The 18,379-nt window shown below is 41.3% G+C and overlaps 1 protein-coding gene across 2 annotated transcripts in view; it reads right to left on the bottom strand.

Annotated features, from left to right (window-relative positions):
• Positions 1-18,379, bottom strand: part of LOC144605385 (leucine-rich repeats and immunoglobulin-like domains protein 2) — a 61,888-nt gene that overhangs the window by 13,748 nt on the left and 29,761 nt on the right. For both annotated transcript variants that reach the window (XM_078420553.1, XM_078420552.1), the window contains exons 5-12: positions 15,149-15,292; positions 13,582-13,725; positions 12,348-12,491; positions 10,627-10,770; positions 7,113-7,193; positions 6,229-6,300; positions 5,108-5,176; positions 458-621 (exon numbers count right to left, since the gene is read on the bottom strand). In XM_078420553.1, coding sequence (XP_078276679.1) covers positions 458-621; positions 5,108-5,176; positions 6,229-6,300; positions 7,113-7,193; positions 10,627-10,770; positions 12,348-12,491; positions 13,582-13,725; positions 15,149-15,292 — 962 coding nt within the window. The remainder of the gene's footprint in view (positions 1-457; positions 622-5,107; positions 5,177-6,228; positions 6,301-7,112; positions 7,194-10,626; positions 10,771-12,347; positions 12,492-13,581; positions 13,726-15,148; positions 15,293-18,379) is intronic.

Genomic DNA, 18,379 nt, shown 5'->3' on the forward strand with positions numbered 1-18,379 from the left:
GAGTTACACGATTTACATCCAGAAACGCTTAAGAACTGTTCACAATTACTGGGACCTTTATTTAAAGCTGTACTTTATGCTGAATCAGCAGTAAGAAAAAAAAAAAAACTATTTACTCTTAAAGGAGGTGAGGCACTTAAGCATCTGTGGGTCAGGCAGCATCGCTGGAGAACAGATAGGTGATATTTTGAAGATAGACACAAACTGCTGGAGTAACTCAGCAGGACTGGCATCATCTCTGGAGAGAAACAATGGGTGACGTTTCAGGTCGAGACCCTTATTCAGATTGATATTTTTGAGTTGGCTATCTCACATCACCAGAGATTGTCTCCAGAGATTCTGCCTGATCCACTTAGTTACTCTAGCACTGTGATTTTTTGTAAACCAGCATCTGCAGTTCCACGTTTCTAAGTGGATTCCAACAAATTATATCAGAATAAATATAAATCATACAAACCACAAATGTAGTCGTCTACATCAATATTGAAGATGCTTTTCCCTGCTAGCCACACAGGATGAGCACATTTGGCAGTAACCATGTGCAGAAACTTTTTTTCGATTAGAAACGGAGGCAACCACTTCAATTGGCAATCGCACAAAAGACTGGAAGTGTTCAGCACACTGTGGATAATAAATAACACATTTAAAATTTTTTTTATTTTTTTATTTAAGTTTTAACAGAACCCATACGTTATACATTATACATTTCATAGTAAACAATAGTAAACAATAGTCACTAACCTATAACTTCGATTATACACGTATTGTTCTGTATTTTCTCCCCTCCCCCCACCCCCCCGCCCCTCAGTTGAAAAGAAAGAAAAAGAAAAAGCAGAAGAAAGAAAGAAAGAAAGAAAGAAACCTGGAGTCCCGAGGGGGTCACTTCCGAGTAATTTCTTTTTAAATTCTTGCTAGGTAACAAGGCAATCCTGAATTTAAGTACTTCCTATTCTTAATCCTAACTTTGCCATGAATGGGTTCCACACCTTCAAAAAGAAGTCGTATCCATTTCTCAGATTATACGTTGCTTTTTCTAATGGGATACAACTCCGCATTTCTGCATGCCATCTTTCGAATCTTATTTCATTTTGTTCTTTCCATGTAACCGCAACACATTTTTTGGCTACTGCTAATGATATTTTGAGAAATCTTTCCTGATGTTTATCGAGACTTAGCTTTGGTGTTATTCCTTTTGTATCTCCTAGCAAAAACAACCTTGGATCCATTGGTATAATCTTATTCATCAATTGCTCTAAAAACTTTTTTAGGTCTTGCCAAAAAGGAGTTACCTTCTGACATGCCCAAGTAGAGTGTATAAAAGTGCCCACATCTTGGTTGCATCTAAAACACCTTTCAGTTGAATTTAGTTTAAATTTATTTAATTTTTCTGGGGTTAAATATAGTTGCTGCAAAAAATTATACTGCACTAAGTTATACCTCACATTAATAGTATTTTTCATAATATCTGACAGTCTTTCCCAACTTGGTTCATCAATAATAATATTAAGATCTGTTTCCCATCTTTGTCTTGCTTTATTAATTCCTATTTTTGGACTAGCTATCTGTAGTAGTTTATACATTGATGATATAAAAAATTTAATTCCCTTACCCTGAATCAAGGATTCGATTCCTTTAATCTGAAATAGAGACATTGAATTTCCTAACTTTTCCCTTAAAAAAGATTGTAATTGATAATAGAAAAAAATACTATTCCCTGGAATTTGATATTTATTTCTCAATTGAGAAAATGTCAAAAAGATATTCCCTTCATAGCAATCTCCTATATTTTTAATACCCTTCTGTTCCCAGAGTTGTAGTATTTGATTATTCCAAGCAAACAGCAATAATCCATTTTTTACTAATGGAGTTTTAGCTGTTAAAAAAAATCTTTTATCCTTAACTTTAACTGTTTTCAACCATGTATTAATTAAATGTTTTAGCAAGGGTGACTCTTTATCCTTAACTAATATCTTCGCTTCCCATTTATATATAAATTCTTCTGGACAAGACTCTTTTATTTTATCCATTTCAATTTTAACCCATGCTGTTTTTCCACCCTCTTGATAAAAGGATGAAATAAAACTCATTTGCGCTGCCAGGTAGTAATTTTTAAAATTTGGTAATTGCAATCCACCTAATTCAAATTTCCATGTTAATTTTTCCAGAGACACTCTTGGCATTTTACCTTTCCAAAGAAAATTCCTCACAGTTTTGTTCAATTCTTGGAAAAATTTATTTGGCAAAGGTATAGGCAGTGTTGAAAATAAATACTGTATCCTCGAAAAAATATTCATCTTAATACAGTTAACTCTCCCTATCAATGTAATTGGAAGATTCATCCATTTCTTCAGGTCCTCATCTATTTTTTTTATTAGTGGTTTATAATTTAATTTATACAAATTATTTAACTTATTATCTACTTTAACTCCTAAAAACTTAATGCCTTCTTTTTGCCATTTAAACTGACTTTCTCTTTTACATTGATCATAATTGCCTTCAACAAGAGGCATTATTTCAGTTTTATCTTTATTAATTTTATATCCTGATACTTTCCCATATTCTTCCAGTCTAGAATATAGTTTTCTTAAGGATTCCAATGGTCTAGTAAGACAAATTAAGACATCATCTGCAAATAAAGTAATCTTGTGATCTTCCTGGTTAACTTTAAATCCTTTAATATCTAAATCTGATCTTATTAGCTCTGCCAGAGGTTCAATGGCCAATACAAATAAAGCCGGTGATAAGGGACATCCCTGTCTACTAGATCTTTCCAAATTAAATGATTGAGAAGATTGGCCATTTGTCACCACTTTGGCTTTAGGTTAACGCCTTTTAAAATCATGTGCCTTTTAAGAAACCAATATATGCAGTGAATTGCAGACATAATTTCCAGATAAAGAGCTTGCAGAAGTACATTCAGAATTATTACAGCAAAAGCCACAATTTCTTTCATAGCCTCTCATACCCTGTTTATCTTAGAGACCTGCACAAGAGAAATATAGTCCAAGTAGCATTACACAGTTGAGACAATCCAAAAGGAACATTATCATATGTCAAATGTATTACACAGCAAATCAAAGGCATCAGCAGAGAATATGTTGAACATCAATCTTATATATATATCTATCTAGCTATATCTATTACTAAAACTATTGGTATGTTTGTGTATATGTGTATGTGTACACCATGCCCTTGCACTTCTACACAGCCAAAATGGTACATGATAGCACCACAATCTTTGGTCCACCCTACTCATCATTCCCCTGTGTTGTGAATAAACCCATTTTCGTTACTTTTTTAAAACAATTTACCTTATAAAATTTTATAAATCCGTCCGTCCCCCCACACCCCGGAGGAACATCGGGAGGACCGGCGCCCGTCCCGGTCTGCCCCACGCATGACCTTCCTCCCCTACTGCAGCGGGCCGCAGAGGGTCCAACAAGATGGCCGCCGCCTGCCGTTCGCAGCAGGAGAAATGCTGCCGAGGTCAGTGCCTTCTCCCTGTCCACTCTCGCCCACCCACGGCCCCGGGAGGGTGGGGTGAAGGGGATGGGGGAAGGGGGGGTTGTGGGGAGGGGAGTCGGGGGATGGGGGAAGGGGTGAAGGGGATGGGTGAGGGGGAGGAGGGGGTGCTGCACCAATGCAGGAGAGGTTTGAACCCAACGGGTCCACCTGGTCTAGTACATTACTAAAACTCTCATCTTGTTTGTCGCTTTGTTAGTTTGTACGTACACGAAATACAGCCAAAATGGTACACGACAGCGCAACAATTTTAGGCCCACCTTACTCACCATTCGCCTGCGGTCTTGATTGATCCATGTTTTCTTACATTTTAAAAGCATTTAACTTAATAAACTATAATAAATGTGCTACCCCCCCCACCGGGAGGACCGGCGCCCGCCCCAGCGTGCCCCGCGCCTGACCCTCCTCCCATGGTGCAGCGCAGTGGCAGAGGGTCAAAGAAGATGGCCGTCGCCGTCGAACTGCCACTGCAGGAGAGGTTTGCAACCAACGGGTTGTTACACGGCTCGTTCTGGTCGCCCAGGGGCGGGGTGAGTGGCTCCCTTTCCCCTTTCCTCTCCCCCCCCCCCTCCCCTCGCCCGGCCCCAGGGGAGACTCCCTGGCCGGCAATGGGTCCACGGGTCATCAGGACGGGAGAGGATTAGCGAGCCCGCAGGAGACATTTGCACCCAACGGATCCACGCCCGTCTTGTTAGAACCAAAAACTTTCACCCAGAAAAATCAAGAGGTTCATGACCTTCCTTTTGTTAATACCTCATCCACCAGATTAGAGGTGGGAAAGCAACAGCCATTTAGTTGGCATTACAGTGCATGTGAACTATGTATCATTTGCATTCAAACTTATCATTTCTCAAACATATTGCATAAATAACAAGATAGACTCTAGATTTTTTTTAATGGTTGGGTTAAAGCATTAAATGATACAGCAGCAAGCCAGGTAAAAAAATTAACAGATTAGCCACAATCCAAGAAATGGCATTACAGGATTTAGAAGCTGAGTGACTTCCTTTTATTCCTGTGTTTTAAAACTCAAGCTTTAAAACTTTTAATTTTTAAAACTCAAACCAGTTATCCAATTATATTTATAAAGCAACAAATCCTGTTGACAAAGTAATTAAAGCTAGACTCTAGATTAATGCTCTCCAATTAGGGGTAATTTTACATAAAATACCACACTGGAAACAGTGCCTTTCCCCAATCTCACCAGCATCTTTATTGCTAACCATTAGCAATTCAATTGTCCAACTTGAACCTCAGGATATGATGGATTAACCAAGCAAAAGATACATTTTATTTTCCTATCTGGTCACATCTCTCATCACAGCACTCAAAACATGCACTCTTTCCAAGCAGCCTGGGATGCTAAAGTAACTCAATTTCTCATTTATACGTAGAAGATCCATAATTCATTCCCCACTTCCACATCCCACCTCCAACCCAATGCCACTTTCCTGCATTAATTGACAATAAAGATGCCTAGGAGTAGGCTAACGCATGACCAAAGAGCATACTTAATCAGGAAGAGGCTTTCTAATTAAATGAACTCGCACAGTTTTAATTGACTGGAATGATTTTAAATACTCACAGTTCCTTAAGTATCATTTGAGAAAAAGAATTTCCTTGAATTGACATGATGGCATTGTTGCTCAAGTCTCTAAATGGAAGGAAATAAAACTGTTTAAATAGAAGCTAAAAGGAACAGAAACAATTGTACAGGATTTTAACATAACAGTGAGATTAACAGTGACTTGTTTGAATGGATTTGGACCTGGCCTACTTATGGACAGAGGGTTGCCTTGGAAGGACAATTTCAGGCTGGAGGTCTGTGACCAGCTGCGTTCCGCAAGGATCTGTGCGGAGACCTCCGCTGTGTGGGATATATACGCATAACTTTGGCAGAAATGTAGACAGGTTGGTTAGTAAGTTTGCAGGTGGCACCAAGACCGTGAGGAAAGGCATCAAGATATACAACATTATAGCTCAGCTACAGAAATGAGCGGATTAAACATCTGCCATTTCTCTGCCCAGGTGCAAGGAGGTCAAATGCAAGGGGAAAACATTAAATTAATGCCATGACCATCAACAGCGTTGATGTGCAGCGAGATCTTGGGGTCCAAGTCCACAACACCCTGAAAGTGGCAGCACAAACAGACAGAGTGGTAAAGAAGACATATGCTTGCCTTCAGAGGTCCGGGCATTAAGCACAAGAGTCAGAATATCATCACATAGCTTTAAAGGACTTTGGTGAAAGGCCACTTTTGGAATATTGTGTGCAGTTCTGGTCGCCGCATTACAGGAAGGATGTGTAGGCTGTTGAAAGGGTGCAGAGGAGGTTTACCAGAACGTTGCATGGATTAAGGGGGCATTAGCAACAGGGACAGATTTGGAATTTCTTTTCTGGAACGCCGGAGGCTGCCGTGAGAGATGATAGAAGTATGTAAAATTATTAGAATCGTTGGGTAGACATTGTAAATTGTCCCTAGTGTAGGATAGAACTTGTATACGGGTGATCGTTAGACGGTGCAGACATGGTGGGCCGAATGGCCTGTTTCTGTGTTGTATCTCTAAAACTATAAACAACACTTTATGTTTCTGATTTAGTAAATGAAAGCAGAATGTGGTCATTTCAATATATATTTATGATATTCTCATTTTAATTGTCAGTGAATTGAGATTATTGAAGAATTGAAATGTATTTATACTCACAGGTACTCGAGGGTTGTTAGTCCAGAAAATGCTTTATTTGTGATGGAAGTTATTTTGCTTCCCTGCAGAATCCTACAAAGAATAAAGAGGCAATAGACAGAAGACAGTTAACACTGTGCAAAGTTGTCTAACAAACTGGCAGTTTCTCATTTCTTTTGTTCAGTTTTTAGGAGTCACAGCATGCGATTTAAGCTAAGTTATGTGTTCGTTATTACAGCTGCAAACAAATGCATTCATAATTCAAGGCTCCAACAAAAGCTGGATCTTGATGTTGGCGAAGACTAATTGGGAAAATAATGTCCACACTGAACAGCTGTTTGTTTCTTACCAAAGTAGTGCCTTAGTTTGCAGTTTGCTGCAGTTTGGTTGTTGCAATTGATTTGTACTTGAGAATCCAAACTGATGATCTTTTTGTACCTTAAACCAACTTTGCTTTATTTGTCATTTACCAGAACATCAAGAACACTTTAATTCAAATCAAAATTTCCACTGGACAAGGCATCAGATCACAAGATGATTTAATTTTTTTAAAACTATAGGAGAGAATGTGCGAGTTCAAATGATCACCGCAATATAGCATTGAAGCTGTTGTTAAACCTCAGATACGTCTACTTACAGGAAAGGACTTTTTGCCTGGAGGAAGCCAAATTGGATACAGCTTCACTTAAGCAGTTCAGTAACAATGCTGTATGAGCATATTACTCTGCTTAATTTGAGCAATACCTTGTGTGGGGTGGTAGGAGGTGAGGAAAGAGGATGGAAAATAATCAGCACAAATATGGATTAGCTTCAAAATTCTTAGCTTTGAGGGAGAAAAAGTGGAGGCCAACACAAAAATGCAGCATAATAGGAAGGTACATGAGCTTCAATCACAATATACTTACAATTTTTGCAGCTTGTCTAATCCACTGAAAGCACCATTTGAATCCTCAATCGCCCATGAGATTTCGTTATTCCTCAGATCACTGTAGGAAGAAACTCACCGTTGTTAGATTTTACACACAGTATGGGAAAGTTTAGCAACTTCATAAGAACTCAGCTTTGAATTTTTAAAGCACCATTACAGCCCCATTTAAAATATGGACCAGACAGCCAAATTAATTGAACATGTCCTATTCTTGTTGGCCGATATCACCATAAGAGGACTGAGCATAAATTCTGAGTCAGAATGAAGAGTCAGAATGATAGAAACACATTGAATATCACCAGAACAGACAAAAAAGGCTAAACATTCTTGTTAAAGGCACGAGACTAAATAGATTTGCACTGTTTCTTGTTTTTAAACTACAATCACAATTAACTTCAAGTTATGAAACATTAAGTTTTAAAGTCTGACTTTGCATTTGGGGAAGTCTTTTCCTGCAGGGTGTAATTAAAAAATATATTTTTACCATGTCCATAAAAGATAGAGTGAACAACTGCAGGAACAGAAAACAGTGCAGTGAGTCTAAGACGTTTGTATCAGAATCCCAGAACTTAAAGACTTTTTATAAAAATTGTGCCTGGGGAGATACTTTTTCCCTGAGACTTTTATTCGGAACTAGGGAGAAATTGGTGAATTTCAGTTTCAGTTTTAAAGCTGTTTAAATGCTGTAAATATTGTAGGCATATATTGTGGCAATGTTTCTTTGATGTTTGTCAATGGCATTCGTAGCAGAAATCTGGTGTGAAGTTAGTTTCCTCTGTTCAACTTGTGCTTTGAGAATAGAACGCCCGTGTTCAGAGACCCAAGATCGTTACATCTCATTGACAGAGATTGTGCCTTTGAGGAATAAAGGCATTACATAGAAACATAGATGCAGGAGTAGGCCATTCAAGCCAGCATCGCCATTCAATATGATCATGGCTGATCATCCAAAATCAGTACCCCATTCCTGCTTTTCCCCCCATATCCCTTGATTACCACAAGCTTCCAATTCTACCACAAATAACATTGAGAAGCAAATTGTAAAACTCAGAAGTTTAAACAAAAGCAATTTCATTTAGAGTTATTGCCAACTTTATTTTGACAAAAGATGTTCGAACAGTCTGAAGAAGAATATTGATCTGAAATGTCACCTATTCCTTTTCTCCAGAGATCCTGTCTGACCTGCGGAAGTGGCGGCGCCTAACGGCTGCGGCTCGCTAGCAGTCTGTTCGTCTTTTTTCCTTTTTTTTTTTGTTGTGTGTCGGTGTTGGGATGGTTTTTGTTTTTTTTTGGTTGTGTATGTGTGGGGGGTGGTGGTGTGGGTGGGGCGGTGGCGGGGGAAACCTTTCTCTTTAGGTCTCTTCCTCACGGCGCGGGGTGCGGCTCGGCCGCGGGGCTAACATCGCCCGGTGCGGCTCGGCCGCTGGACTTAATAGTGCCCGGTGCGGCTCGGCCGCGGGACTTTTCATCGCCCGGTGCGGCTCAGCCGCGGGACTTTACATCGCTGGTGCGGCTCGGCCGCTGGACTTAACAGTGCCCGGTGCGGCTCGGCCGCGGGGCCTAACATCGCCCGGTGCGGCTCGGCCGCGGGGCTTAACACCGCCCGGTGCGGCTCGGCTGCGGGGCTTAACATCGCCCGGTGCGGCTCAGCCGCGGGACTTTTCATCGCTGGTGTGGCTCGGCCGCGGGACTTAACATCGCCCGGTGCGGCTCGGCCGCGGGGCTTTACATTGCTGGTGCGGCTCGGCCGCGGGACCTTTCATCGCTGGTGCGGCTCGGCCGCTGGACTTAACATCGCCTGGTGCGGCTCGGCCGTGGGACTTAGCTGCGCAAGGCTCGGTCGCGGGGCCTTCCATCGCCCGGCTCGGCCGCGAGACGTTTCAGCGCCCGGTGCGACTCGGCCGCGGGGACTTCCACCCCCTTGCGGGGACTGTGCGGGTCGGTCGGGGACGAGCTGTCTGTCCGTGGGCGTGGGGAAGAGAGTGGAAGTTTTGTTGCCTCCATCACAGTGAGGGGGTGTTTGGAGTCACTGTGATGGACGTTTGTGTTGGGGTTATGTGTCTTGTGTTCTTTTTTGTGTGACTGCTATGTAGTTTCGTTCGGTACCTCGGTACCGAATGACAAATAAAGCTCTGTTGAACTGAGTTATAGACAATAGGTGCAGGAGTAGACCATTTGGCCCTTCGAGCCAGCACCACCATTCATTATGATCATGGCTGATCATTCTCAATCAGTGCCTCGTTCCTGCCTTCTCCCCATACCCCCCTGACTCCGCTATCCTCAAGAGCTCTATCTAGCTCTCTCTTGAATGCATTAGGAGAATTGGCCTCCACTGCCTTCTGAGGCAGAGAATTCCACAGATTCACAACTCTGACTGAAAAAGTTTTTCCTCATCTCTGTTCTAAATGGCATACCCCTTATTCTTAAACTGTGGCCCCTTGTTCTGGACTCCCCCAACATTGGGAGTTGCTCCAGCATTTTGTATCTGTCTTTTGTTTCTACTCTTTTACCCGTGCCCTGATCAATTAGTTTTCCCTTTTCCACACAGTTGCTCAGGCATCAATAGCTGGAGCCTTGTTAATCAGTAATGCCTGGAATGTGAATATGGTTGGTGACCCTGACCCGAAGAAACTTACCATCCATTTATTTTTACACCCTGCCCTCATAGTCAAGTTAAAATTGTTCCCTTTCTCTTTTAAGGCACATTGAACCAATCTAGATTAATTGCGATTACGTATATACTAACGGTTAAATCAGGGGACAAAAATTTCACATTACACAATCCCATTCAGTTTAATTTAGGACTTTTAAAAACGTTTTCACATCAACCCAGTTCACTATTTCAACTAAGTGAATTCTAAATTACAAACTACCTGAACTGGGTTGATGTGAAAACGTTTTTAAAAGTCCTAAATTAGCCTGAACAGGGAAGAGCAGGAAGGAATAATTTGGTAAATGGCAATAGATACGGTTGAGTAAAACACTACCTTTTTTGCATTTTTAATTGAATAGTTGGCAACTCCATTCTTAGTGCAACTTGGTACCAATTTATTTTCCTGTAAATTTTAAGTAACTATTTGCAGATCAAGTGCCAAATGAATGCCGAGTCAAATTTCCACTATATGTATCACAAGACTTTCCAACCACTGCAGTTTTCACCATAATAGTGCAAATAAAACTATGCACCTCAGATAGAAAACTTGAAGCACCATTTTCCTTCAGCACAATTTTTTTCCCTGATATTCACAGAAAATGTTCCTGTGTTTGAAACAAAAACCGCAGCAAGAGGTTCACTATCCATTGATGTCGATAATGACTGAGAGAGAGGACACGCTTCATTCAGCAATGATTTCCATGCCACTGATAGTTTATGTCTGCATAGGGTGTCACCATAAAACTTAGATAAGTTAAAGGTACAGTTTTTGGGATGTGATGTAAATGAGACATTTCTGATACTTAATTGAACCACCTTATTTATGCCGCATACTTACAGCGTGAGCAGGTTAGACAAACCGTTAAAAACTCCATCAGCGATGTAACTCACTCGGTTGTCTCCCATGTTCAAATTCTCAAGCAATTTCAAACCCATAAATGTAGACTCATCCAAACGAGTCAACTGATTGTGGGTCATGTCCCTAAAATAAAATGCACAAAATCATTGAGGTAACAGCTTATTTTAATACAACTCTACCTCATTTACAATAACTTGATCATTCACAATTCAGATATAAAACACTGCGCAATATCCAAACGTATACTTTTCATGTTATACAGTTATAAACTAGCAATACCAGAGATTAAATAAATTCTAGGTCTTCACATTTTCACATCTGTGAAATAACAACATCTTGCTCTATAATTTTTTTTACTGGGTAATATTCAGATTTATTGCAGTTAACTTCTAATCAGACCCAATGAACTATTCACAGCAGGCAACTGACTAGACACACAAAAGTCAGTCAATATTAATCATACAAGATTTAAACCGAGAAAGCATTTTTTAAAAATTGAGCCTTGTCGATTGGCATTTTCCTTGTTAAACTTGGCGGTTCTTGAGCACTTACTGCATTTCAAACCCTGAGCCACGTTCTTGACATGAAACGGTAATGTCAGAAGAACAATACATGCAGTGCAGGAACCTTCAAAACCCACAAGAAAATAAACTAGCTCAAAGGCAGAGTGTAGATAGACAGCTGGGATTTACATTGCAAAAAGCACACCAAAACAGACTAGTTTGAGTAAACACTTCAATAACATACCAGTGAATGTAGATGGGCTATTGCATGCTGGCCAATCGTAGTGCTTGTTAGTAGTAGTCCCGCCTAGTAAGTGCTTTATAATATTAAGAACTCGCCTATGTCAGGCAGTAGATGTAGCAGCTCGGAGCTGTAATGTACTGCAGGTCCTATGCTGTAAGTGCTTCAATAAAATGATGCATTGTATCTTAGCATGCACTTAAGTACTTTGTTACATGGTGTCAGAAGTGGGATTCGAACCCACGCCTCCAGTTAGATATGGCAATTTTGTGTAACTTTGCTAGTATATTCTTCACATTTTTGTTTTTTCATTGCTTAAGCTACCGTTGTTCCTTTATTTCTACAAGAAGAGATGTAGATGAGCTATTGCATGCTAGCCAATCGCAGTGCTTGTGAGTAGTAGTCCCGCCTAGTACGTGCTTTATAATATTAAGAACATGCCTACGACAGGCAGTAGATGCAGCAGCTCGGAGCTGTAATGTACTGCAGGTCCTATGCTGCAAGTGCTTCAATAAAATGATGCGTTGTATGTACATGCGATGCATGTACTTAAGTACTTTGTTACAGTGAGGAAAGGAAGTACCGGCATCAGTTTCATAATGCCACTATTATTTCTCCTTTAAAAAAAAAAAGATCTGGAGCACACAGATCATTATTTCATATTAATTATAAAACAATTTGAAGTTAAAGATCATGTATGCACAGCTTTGAAATTTCAAAACCAATACATTCGGACAGATGACCAAATGCAAAGGGCTCGTTTTCAAGACTTAAAAATCAAAGAGCAAGAGGCAGAAACAGAGGGAAACAGAAAAGAAACATCCATTTCTCCCAGTGAAGCTAGCATAATTTTTCTTAACTCAGTGGCTGAAACCATGATTCACAGTAACTAAAATCATGATTGTATATGAAGCCAGTAGTATCAGAAGGATGAAGGAAGAATGAAACAAACCCACAGCTCAGTCAGCTTCTGACAGAACTCCCAGGCATCAGCACTTATCCTGGCAATGGCATTCTGGCTCAGGTGCAGCTGCTGCAGGAGTTTGAGGCCATACAGCCAGCTCTTGGTAACTTCCGTCAAATTATTGTGTTCCAAGTCCCTAAAACAGAGAAAAGGTACATCCATTTGATCCCCCTGAGTTTAGCATTACTTCTCTTAACTTAAGTCATGCACTAATTTGGGCAAAAAATCAACAACAAGCACACTAAAACATACTACAATAAACCTTTTAGTTATTACGGACCTCCTTTTATAACAGATTTTGGTTACAACGGACGGACTACTGACCTTTGCCAGGCCAGGCATCCGACACCACCCCAGGCTCATAACCCCACCCCAGTCATAGATAGATAGATACATAGATAGATAGTCACTTCCAGGCTTGGCTGCCAATGCCACCCTAGGCCTGCTTCGACTCCCCAGTCACTTCCAGGCTAGGTTGCCGATGCCGGCCCTAGCCCACACTGCCTCCCTGGCCGCTTCCAGACTGGGTTGCAAAGGTCACCCCTGGCCGGCACTGCCTTCCCGGTTAGCCTGCCTACACCACCCCCAGCCTGCACATACTCCCCGGTCACTTCCAGGCCGGGCTGCCGACACCACTGCCGACCCACACAACTTCCTCGGCTGCTTCCTCGTCGTGCCTGCCACCACCGCCGACCCACAAAAACAAGGATTTACAGCACTTTTGTGGGCTAGTCCCAGCCTCAACTACTTCCTCTGGCAGCTTGTTCCATCCATCCAACAAAAACAAGGATTTACAGGCAGGTGGGACTGGCTGGTGTGGGCAGGTTGGGCCGAAGGGCCTGTTTCCAAACTGCATCACTCTATGACTCTATAAACACTATGCTGAATTAAAGTTCCACTCCACAGCCAGGCAGACTACTATGGCCCAAATATTACATTCAAAAACTGGGCCAATTTCAGCAAGTTAGTTACATCTCCAAAAAGTGCCAAGTTCAGGCGAGGAGAAATTAAGTTTGTGGGTGCTGCAGATTTAATTTGCACAGACCCAAGACAGCTGTAGACTTATCGGACGGAGGAAGACAAATTAACGCATTCCTACTTTGCTTTAACAATTACATTTGATTTAATTACATTCTATTAATCACTTCAAAACTGCAGTAATCCAATATTTTCCTAAATGGCTTGACAAGATTCAACTGTCCTAGATATCAAACAAAAGTACTTACAACTCCTCAATTTCATTAAGTCCCCAAAAGGCACCGTCCTTGAGTTCATTGATCTCATTGTGCTGCAGTTTCAATGACTTCAACGAGTCAAGGCCATGAAATGCAAGACTGTCGATAATCCGGATTCTATTGCGTTTTAGTTCCCTGTTGAAATATCAAGACATAAATTCAAACTGTGTGGTGGTTAAGACTTCCCTTAAAAAAAACAAAATTGACAAGGAATTTAAAAAAAAAATCTGTGTTAGCAGGGACAGGTTGAAAGTGCACCATAATGTGACCTTTAGTACAAATTTCTAAGTTGCGAAACACATCTCATTTCACTTCAGTAATAAGTAATGTAACAAATATGACTGTACTCGCCAGGCTGGATGTTGACAATCTCTTCTTCAGCAAATTAAATTCTCTCTACATTCAGCAATTTTTTTTATCCACTTGGGAGTGTTAACATGACAGAACTAGAACAAGAAAGTAAATTGTGCAAGGTTTTGGAGTTAAGTCAGTCATGCTTAAGGATGAGTCTTATTTATGCTGTACAAGCTGTGTACAAAGAGGGCTTCATAGGATCATACGAAATAGGAGTAGGCCATTAGCCTTTGTCATTCAGTAAGATCATGGCTGATGGGATATTTGCACGAGTAGTACGTCAGGTGGCTCCAAGCCTGTCAATTTAACAGACAAAAACACTCCCATTTTGGCTTCGCATTTATACAAGAATTCAGCCTCTGCTTATACTTTCGGTAGTAAATTCTTAAGATGAATGCAAAAGAAACTGCTCATTTCCATCCCTAATAGATTTATTTATTCTGAAACTAGACTGCCGCCTCTAGATTTGGGATGCACGTTCTTAACAATAGAGCTTTAGAAATAAATTAATGTTTAAGATTCCAGCAGATTCAGATAACATTTTCAAAAACAAGATCTACTTGCATCGATATACTTTTTCCAATAGTTATATAATTTAGCAGAGACAGTATAATAGATATTATAACTATTTTACATCTTGAAACTTCTGGATCAAGTTTGACAACGTGATCCTTGGGCCATGATGTCGAACACGTTGAATATACTTAGCACCCAGAAAATACTCAGAAACAGTTAACATAAATTATGTTTTGTCAGAGCCCAGAGGCATGAATGTAAAACATTAACAAGGTTTCCCTCTCCACAGATATTGACCGATCAGAGTTGATCTGGCATATTCTACCTAGAACAAATTGGCTTGCTTCAACCATCAACACCATCAATTTACATTGAACAGATCACTATTAATCTCGAGGCACTACCTCTCTGAAAGCTGCAGTAGCCTTTTTCTGTAGGAAAAAAAACTGCAGATGCTGGTTAAAATCTCAGGTAGACACAAAATGCTGGAGTAACTCAGCAGGTCAGGCACCATCTCGGGAGAGAAGGAATGGGTGACGTTTCGGGTCGCCCGAAACGTCACCCATTCCTTCTCTCCCGAGATGGAGCCTGACCCGCTGAGTTACTCCAGCATTTTGTGTCTACCCGGGTAACCTGTTTTAAATAGATATGCTTCTGCGATTTGAATAGTAAAAAGAAAAAAACTCACAGATACTGAAGATGAGGCAACCGGAAGCTCTTGGGCTGAATGACAGAAATTTTATTTTTGTTCAGTTTGAGGACCAGCAAGGTGCTGGAGAGATTATCAAAGCAACCTGGCTCAAGGAACATTATTCGGTTGTTGTTCAAATGTCTGTAAATTAGATTGATATTAAGTTATTAAAAAAGTAAACTCATTTTTACTCATACAATGTCATATATCAGAAGCCCTGGGTGCTTCACACCGTTCCAATTTAACAGAGGGAGATCGATGAAAGAACTGCTCGCTGAGCCCAGACTGCACTTATAGCAATAACATGATTTTCAGAACCAAATACAAAACAAGATTCAAGTCTTCATAAAATCTGGGATGACTAGAATCAACATTAAAGGCTGCTAATGCATCATTTCAGGAGCTTTGGTTAAACTGTTATGGGTTTATTAAAGGTAGACACAAAATGCTGGCGTAACTCAGCAGGACAGGCAGCATCTCTGGAGAGAAGGAACGGGTGACGTTTCGGGTCGAGACCCTTCTTCAGACTGATTAGCTGCCTGAATACTGCTCGGTGTAGATTTCTTAATCCTTTTTAATGTCATATCTGCATGACGATGTCTCCAAGCAGCACAATGCATTTTCCTATTTCAAAACAAATTAATGCTACCACTAGAAACAACCGACAATCAAGTACAGGTGCTCCTCAGGGATCCGTTCCGAGAAACCCAACGCAAACCGAAAATATCGTAAGTCAAAAATGTATTTAATACACTGTACACGTAAACTACCAAACATTCTCTCTCTTCTGATAAGGCTCGAGAATAGTGGGAGAAGGCACTGGGGCATCAACACTTGTTGATTGTTTAGCAGGCATAGTGTTCTTCAGGAAGATACCAAGTTTTGATTACAGTTTGTTTCTTCTTTTCATTATATATTTCCCTATAGCAGGCAAGAGCATCCTGTATCTGCCTGTCAACTTTTGCAAATCTCTCGTAATTGGCGTCGGTTTCTTCCAACATCCGTACGCCACTGCTGATAGTAGCAAACGCCCCCGCCAGTTTCCTTGATTTCTTTTTCGGTTCCTCGGGTATAACCTCTTCTTCCTGTGCCTCAGCTTCTTTCTTCCTCCAGTTCGATCAGCTCCTCATTGGAAAGTTCTTCAGCCTCAATGCCAACAAGCTCACAAATATCCTCTTCATTAATGTCCAATTCTAGTTGTTTCCCAAGCACCAATATCTTGTTGCCTGTCATCAACAGCAGAATCTTCGTTAAAGCCTTTGAATGTGTTCACATGTCTTCATAACGTTCTTCCAAACGCCGTTCATGCATTGCTGCGTGACCTCTTCCCATGCAGCAGCGATGTTCCCGATAGCATTTAGAATGTTAAAACCTTTCCAAAACACGAAGTGTTCGGCCGGATTCAGTCGCTTCAACAGCCAGTGCAACTGTTTGCCATAAATAGTAGGCTTTGAACGCAGCTATTGCGCCCTGGACCACTGGTTGAATGAGTGCGGTTGTGTTCGGCGGCCAATACACAACCTTTACATCGGGATACATGTCGCCGAAGTGCTGTGGATGGCCTGGAGCATTATCCAAGATCAGAATAATTTTGAATGGGATGTTGTTTTGCCTACAATGTTCTCTTGCCTGCGGAATAAAAGAGTTTAGAAACCAGCCTTAAAACAATGCTAATGTCATCCATGCTTTCTTTTTATGGCGATAATAAACGGGAAGAGTAGGCTTGCTCACATTCTTGAATGCTCCAGGGTTCTCCGAGTGGTAGATTAGTAAAGGTTTCAATTTGAACCCTGCAACATTTCCACCCTAAAGCAGCGTCACACAGTCTTTGCGTGCCTTGGATCCTGGCATTGTCTTGGACCCTTGATGGATGTACGTACGCTCCGGCATACGCTTCCAGAACAAGCCCGCTTCATCAACAATGAACATTTGTTCTGGCAAATATTTCTCATCCACAAATATCCGATGCAGCTTCTCCTTGAAAGCTTCGGCACTTGGTGCCTCACCGCTGACATTGTGAAAATTATGACGTCTTTTCAAGCATTGGAATCATCCATGACTTGCTGTAAACACTTGCACATAGGTAGGATCATCGGCACGCTCTTATAGCGTATCCAAAAGGCTCGTTACCTTAGCCTGGATCGTCAGTAGGCTACTGTATCTGGTCTTCCATCCATGTGACAAGTATTTTCTCCATATCATCAATCGGCCCAGCTCTTTTCTTCATGATGACCGTGGATGTAACCGATGCTGACGATTTCACTGCATCGCGGATTTGTTTCTTATCTTTTAAGATGGTGGAGATCGTCGATTGCGAAAGTACGATGACCATTACTGGCTTGCCACCTTCACGCAGGGCAATTATCTTGAGTTTCATCTCGAGAGTAATTGCCCTCCTCTTCTTCTTCTCGCCAGAGGCAGGAGACACAGATGGGCGTATGGTAGACATGATGGCTCGCTGCCGTTACCCAGTCTGAGCAGCGGGCAGGTCTGCGAGTCCGAGAAAAGCCCGGGAAAAGATCAAAATTGAAAATTCGAAGTACGGCTTGTATTGAATATGTATCGCTTTTGCACCATCGTAAAGCCGAAATATTGTAAGTCAAACCATCGTAACCTGAGGAGCACCTTGTACAAATCTATAACTAATGCAGTACAGCATTTTATTGACACAGAACAACTCCACATAATAACTTTCAGAAAGCAAGTTGAAGAGCAGCCTCTCCAACATGAATCCCAAGTGTCCCTTATCCAGCAAATAAAAGATGTACAAGTTTAATGCACATTCTTAACCCTTCAACAAGCAATAATAAAATTCCTTTACACTTGGGGGATGTTCAGATTCACACAGGTACCATTTCCCTAAGTGAAGTCTGCACACGCAACTTGAAGAACATATCCCATTGTGTCCACAAAGAGCGGAATGGTGGTGCAGCGGTAGGGCTACTGTCTCACAGCGCCAGACCCAGGTTCCATCCCGACTACGGGTGCTGACGGTACGGAGTTTGTACGTTCTCCCCGTGACCTGTGTGGGTTTTCCCCAGGATCTCCGATTTCTTCCCACACTCCAGAGATATACAAGTTTCTAGGTTAATTGGCTTTCTGTAGGTTAATTGGTTTGGTGAAATTGTAAATTGTCCCTAGTGTGTGCAGGATAGTGTTAATGTGCAGGGATCGCCTGCCGGGGCAGACTCGACGGGTTGAAGGGCCTGTTTCTGCACTGTATCTCTA

This window comes from Rhinoraja longicauda, chromosome 24 (assembly GCF_053455715.1).
Source record: "Rhinoraja longicauda isolate Sanriku21f chromosome 24, sRhiLon1.1, whole genome shotgun sequence".
NCBI classification, from domain to species: Eukaryota; Metazoa; Chordata; class Chondrichthyes; order Rajiformes; family Arhynchobatidae; genus Rhinoraja; species Rhinoraja longicauda.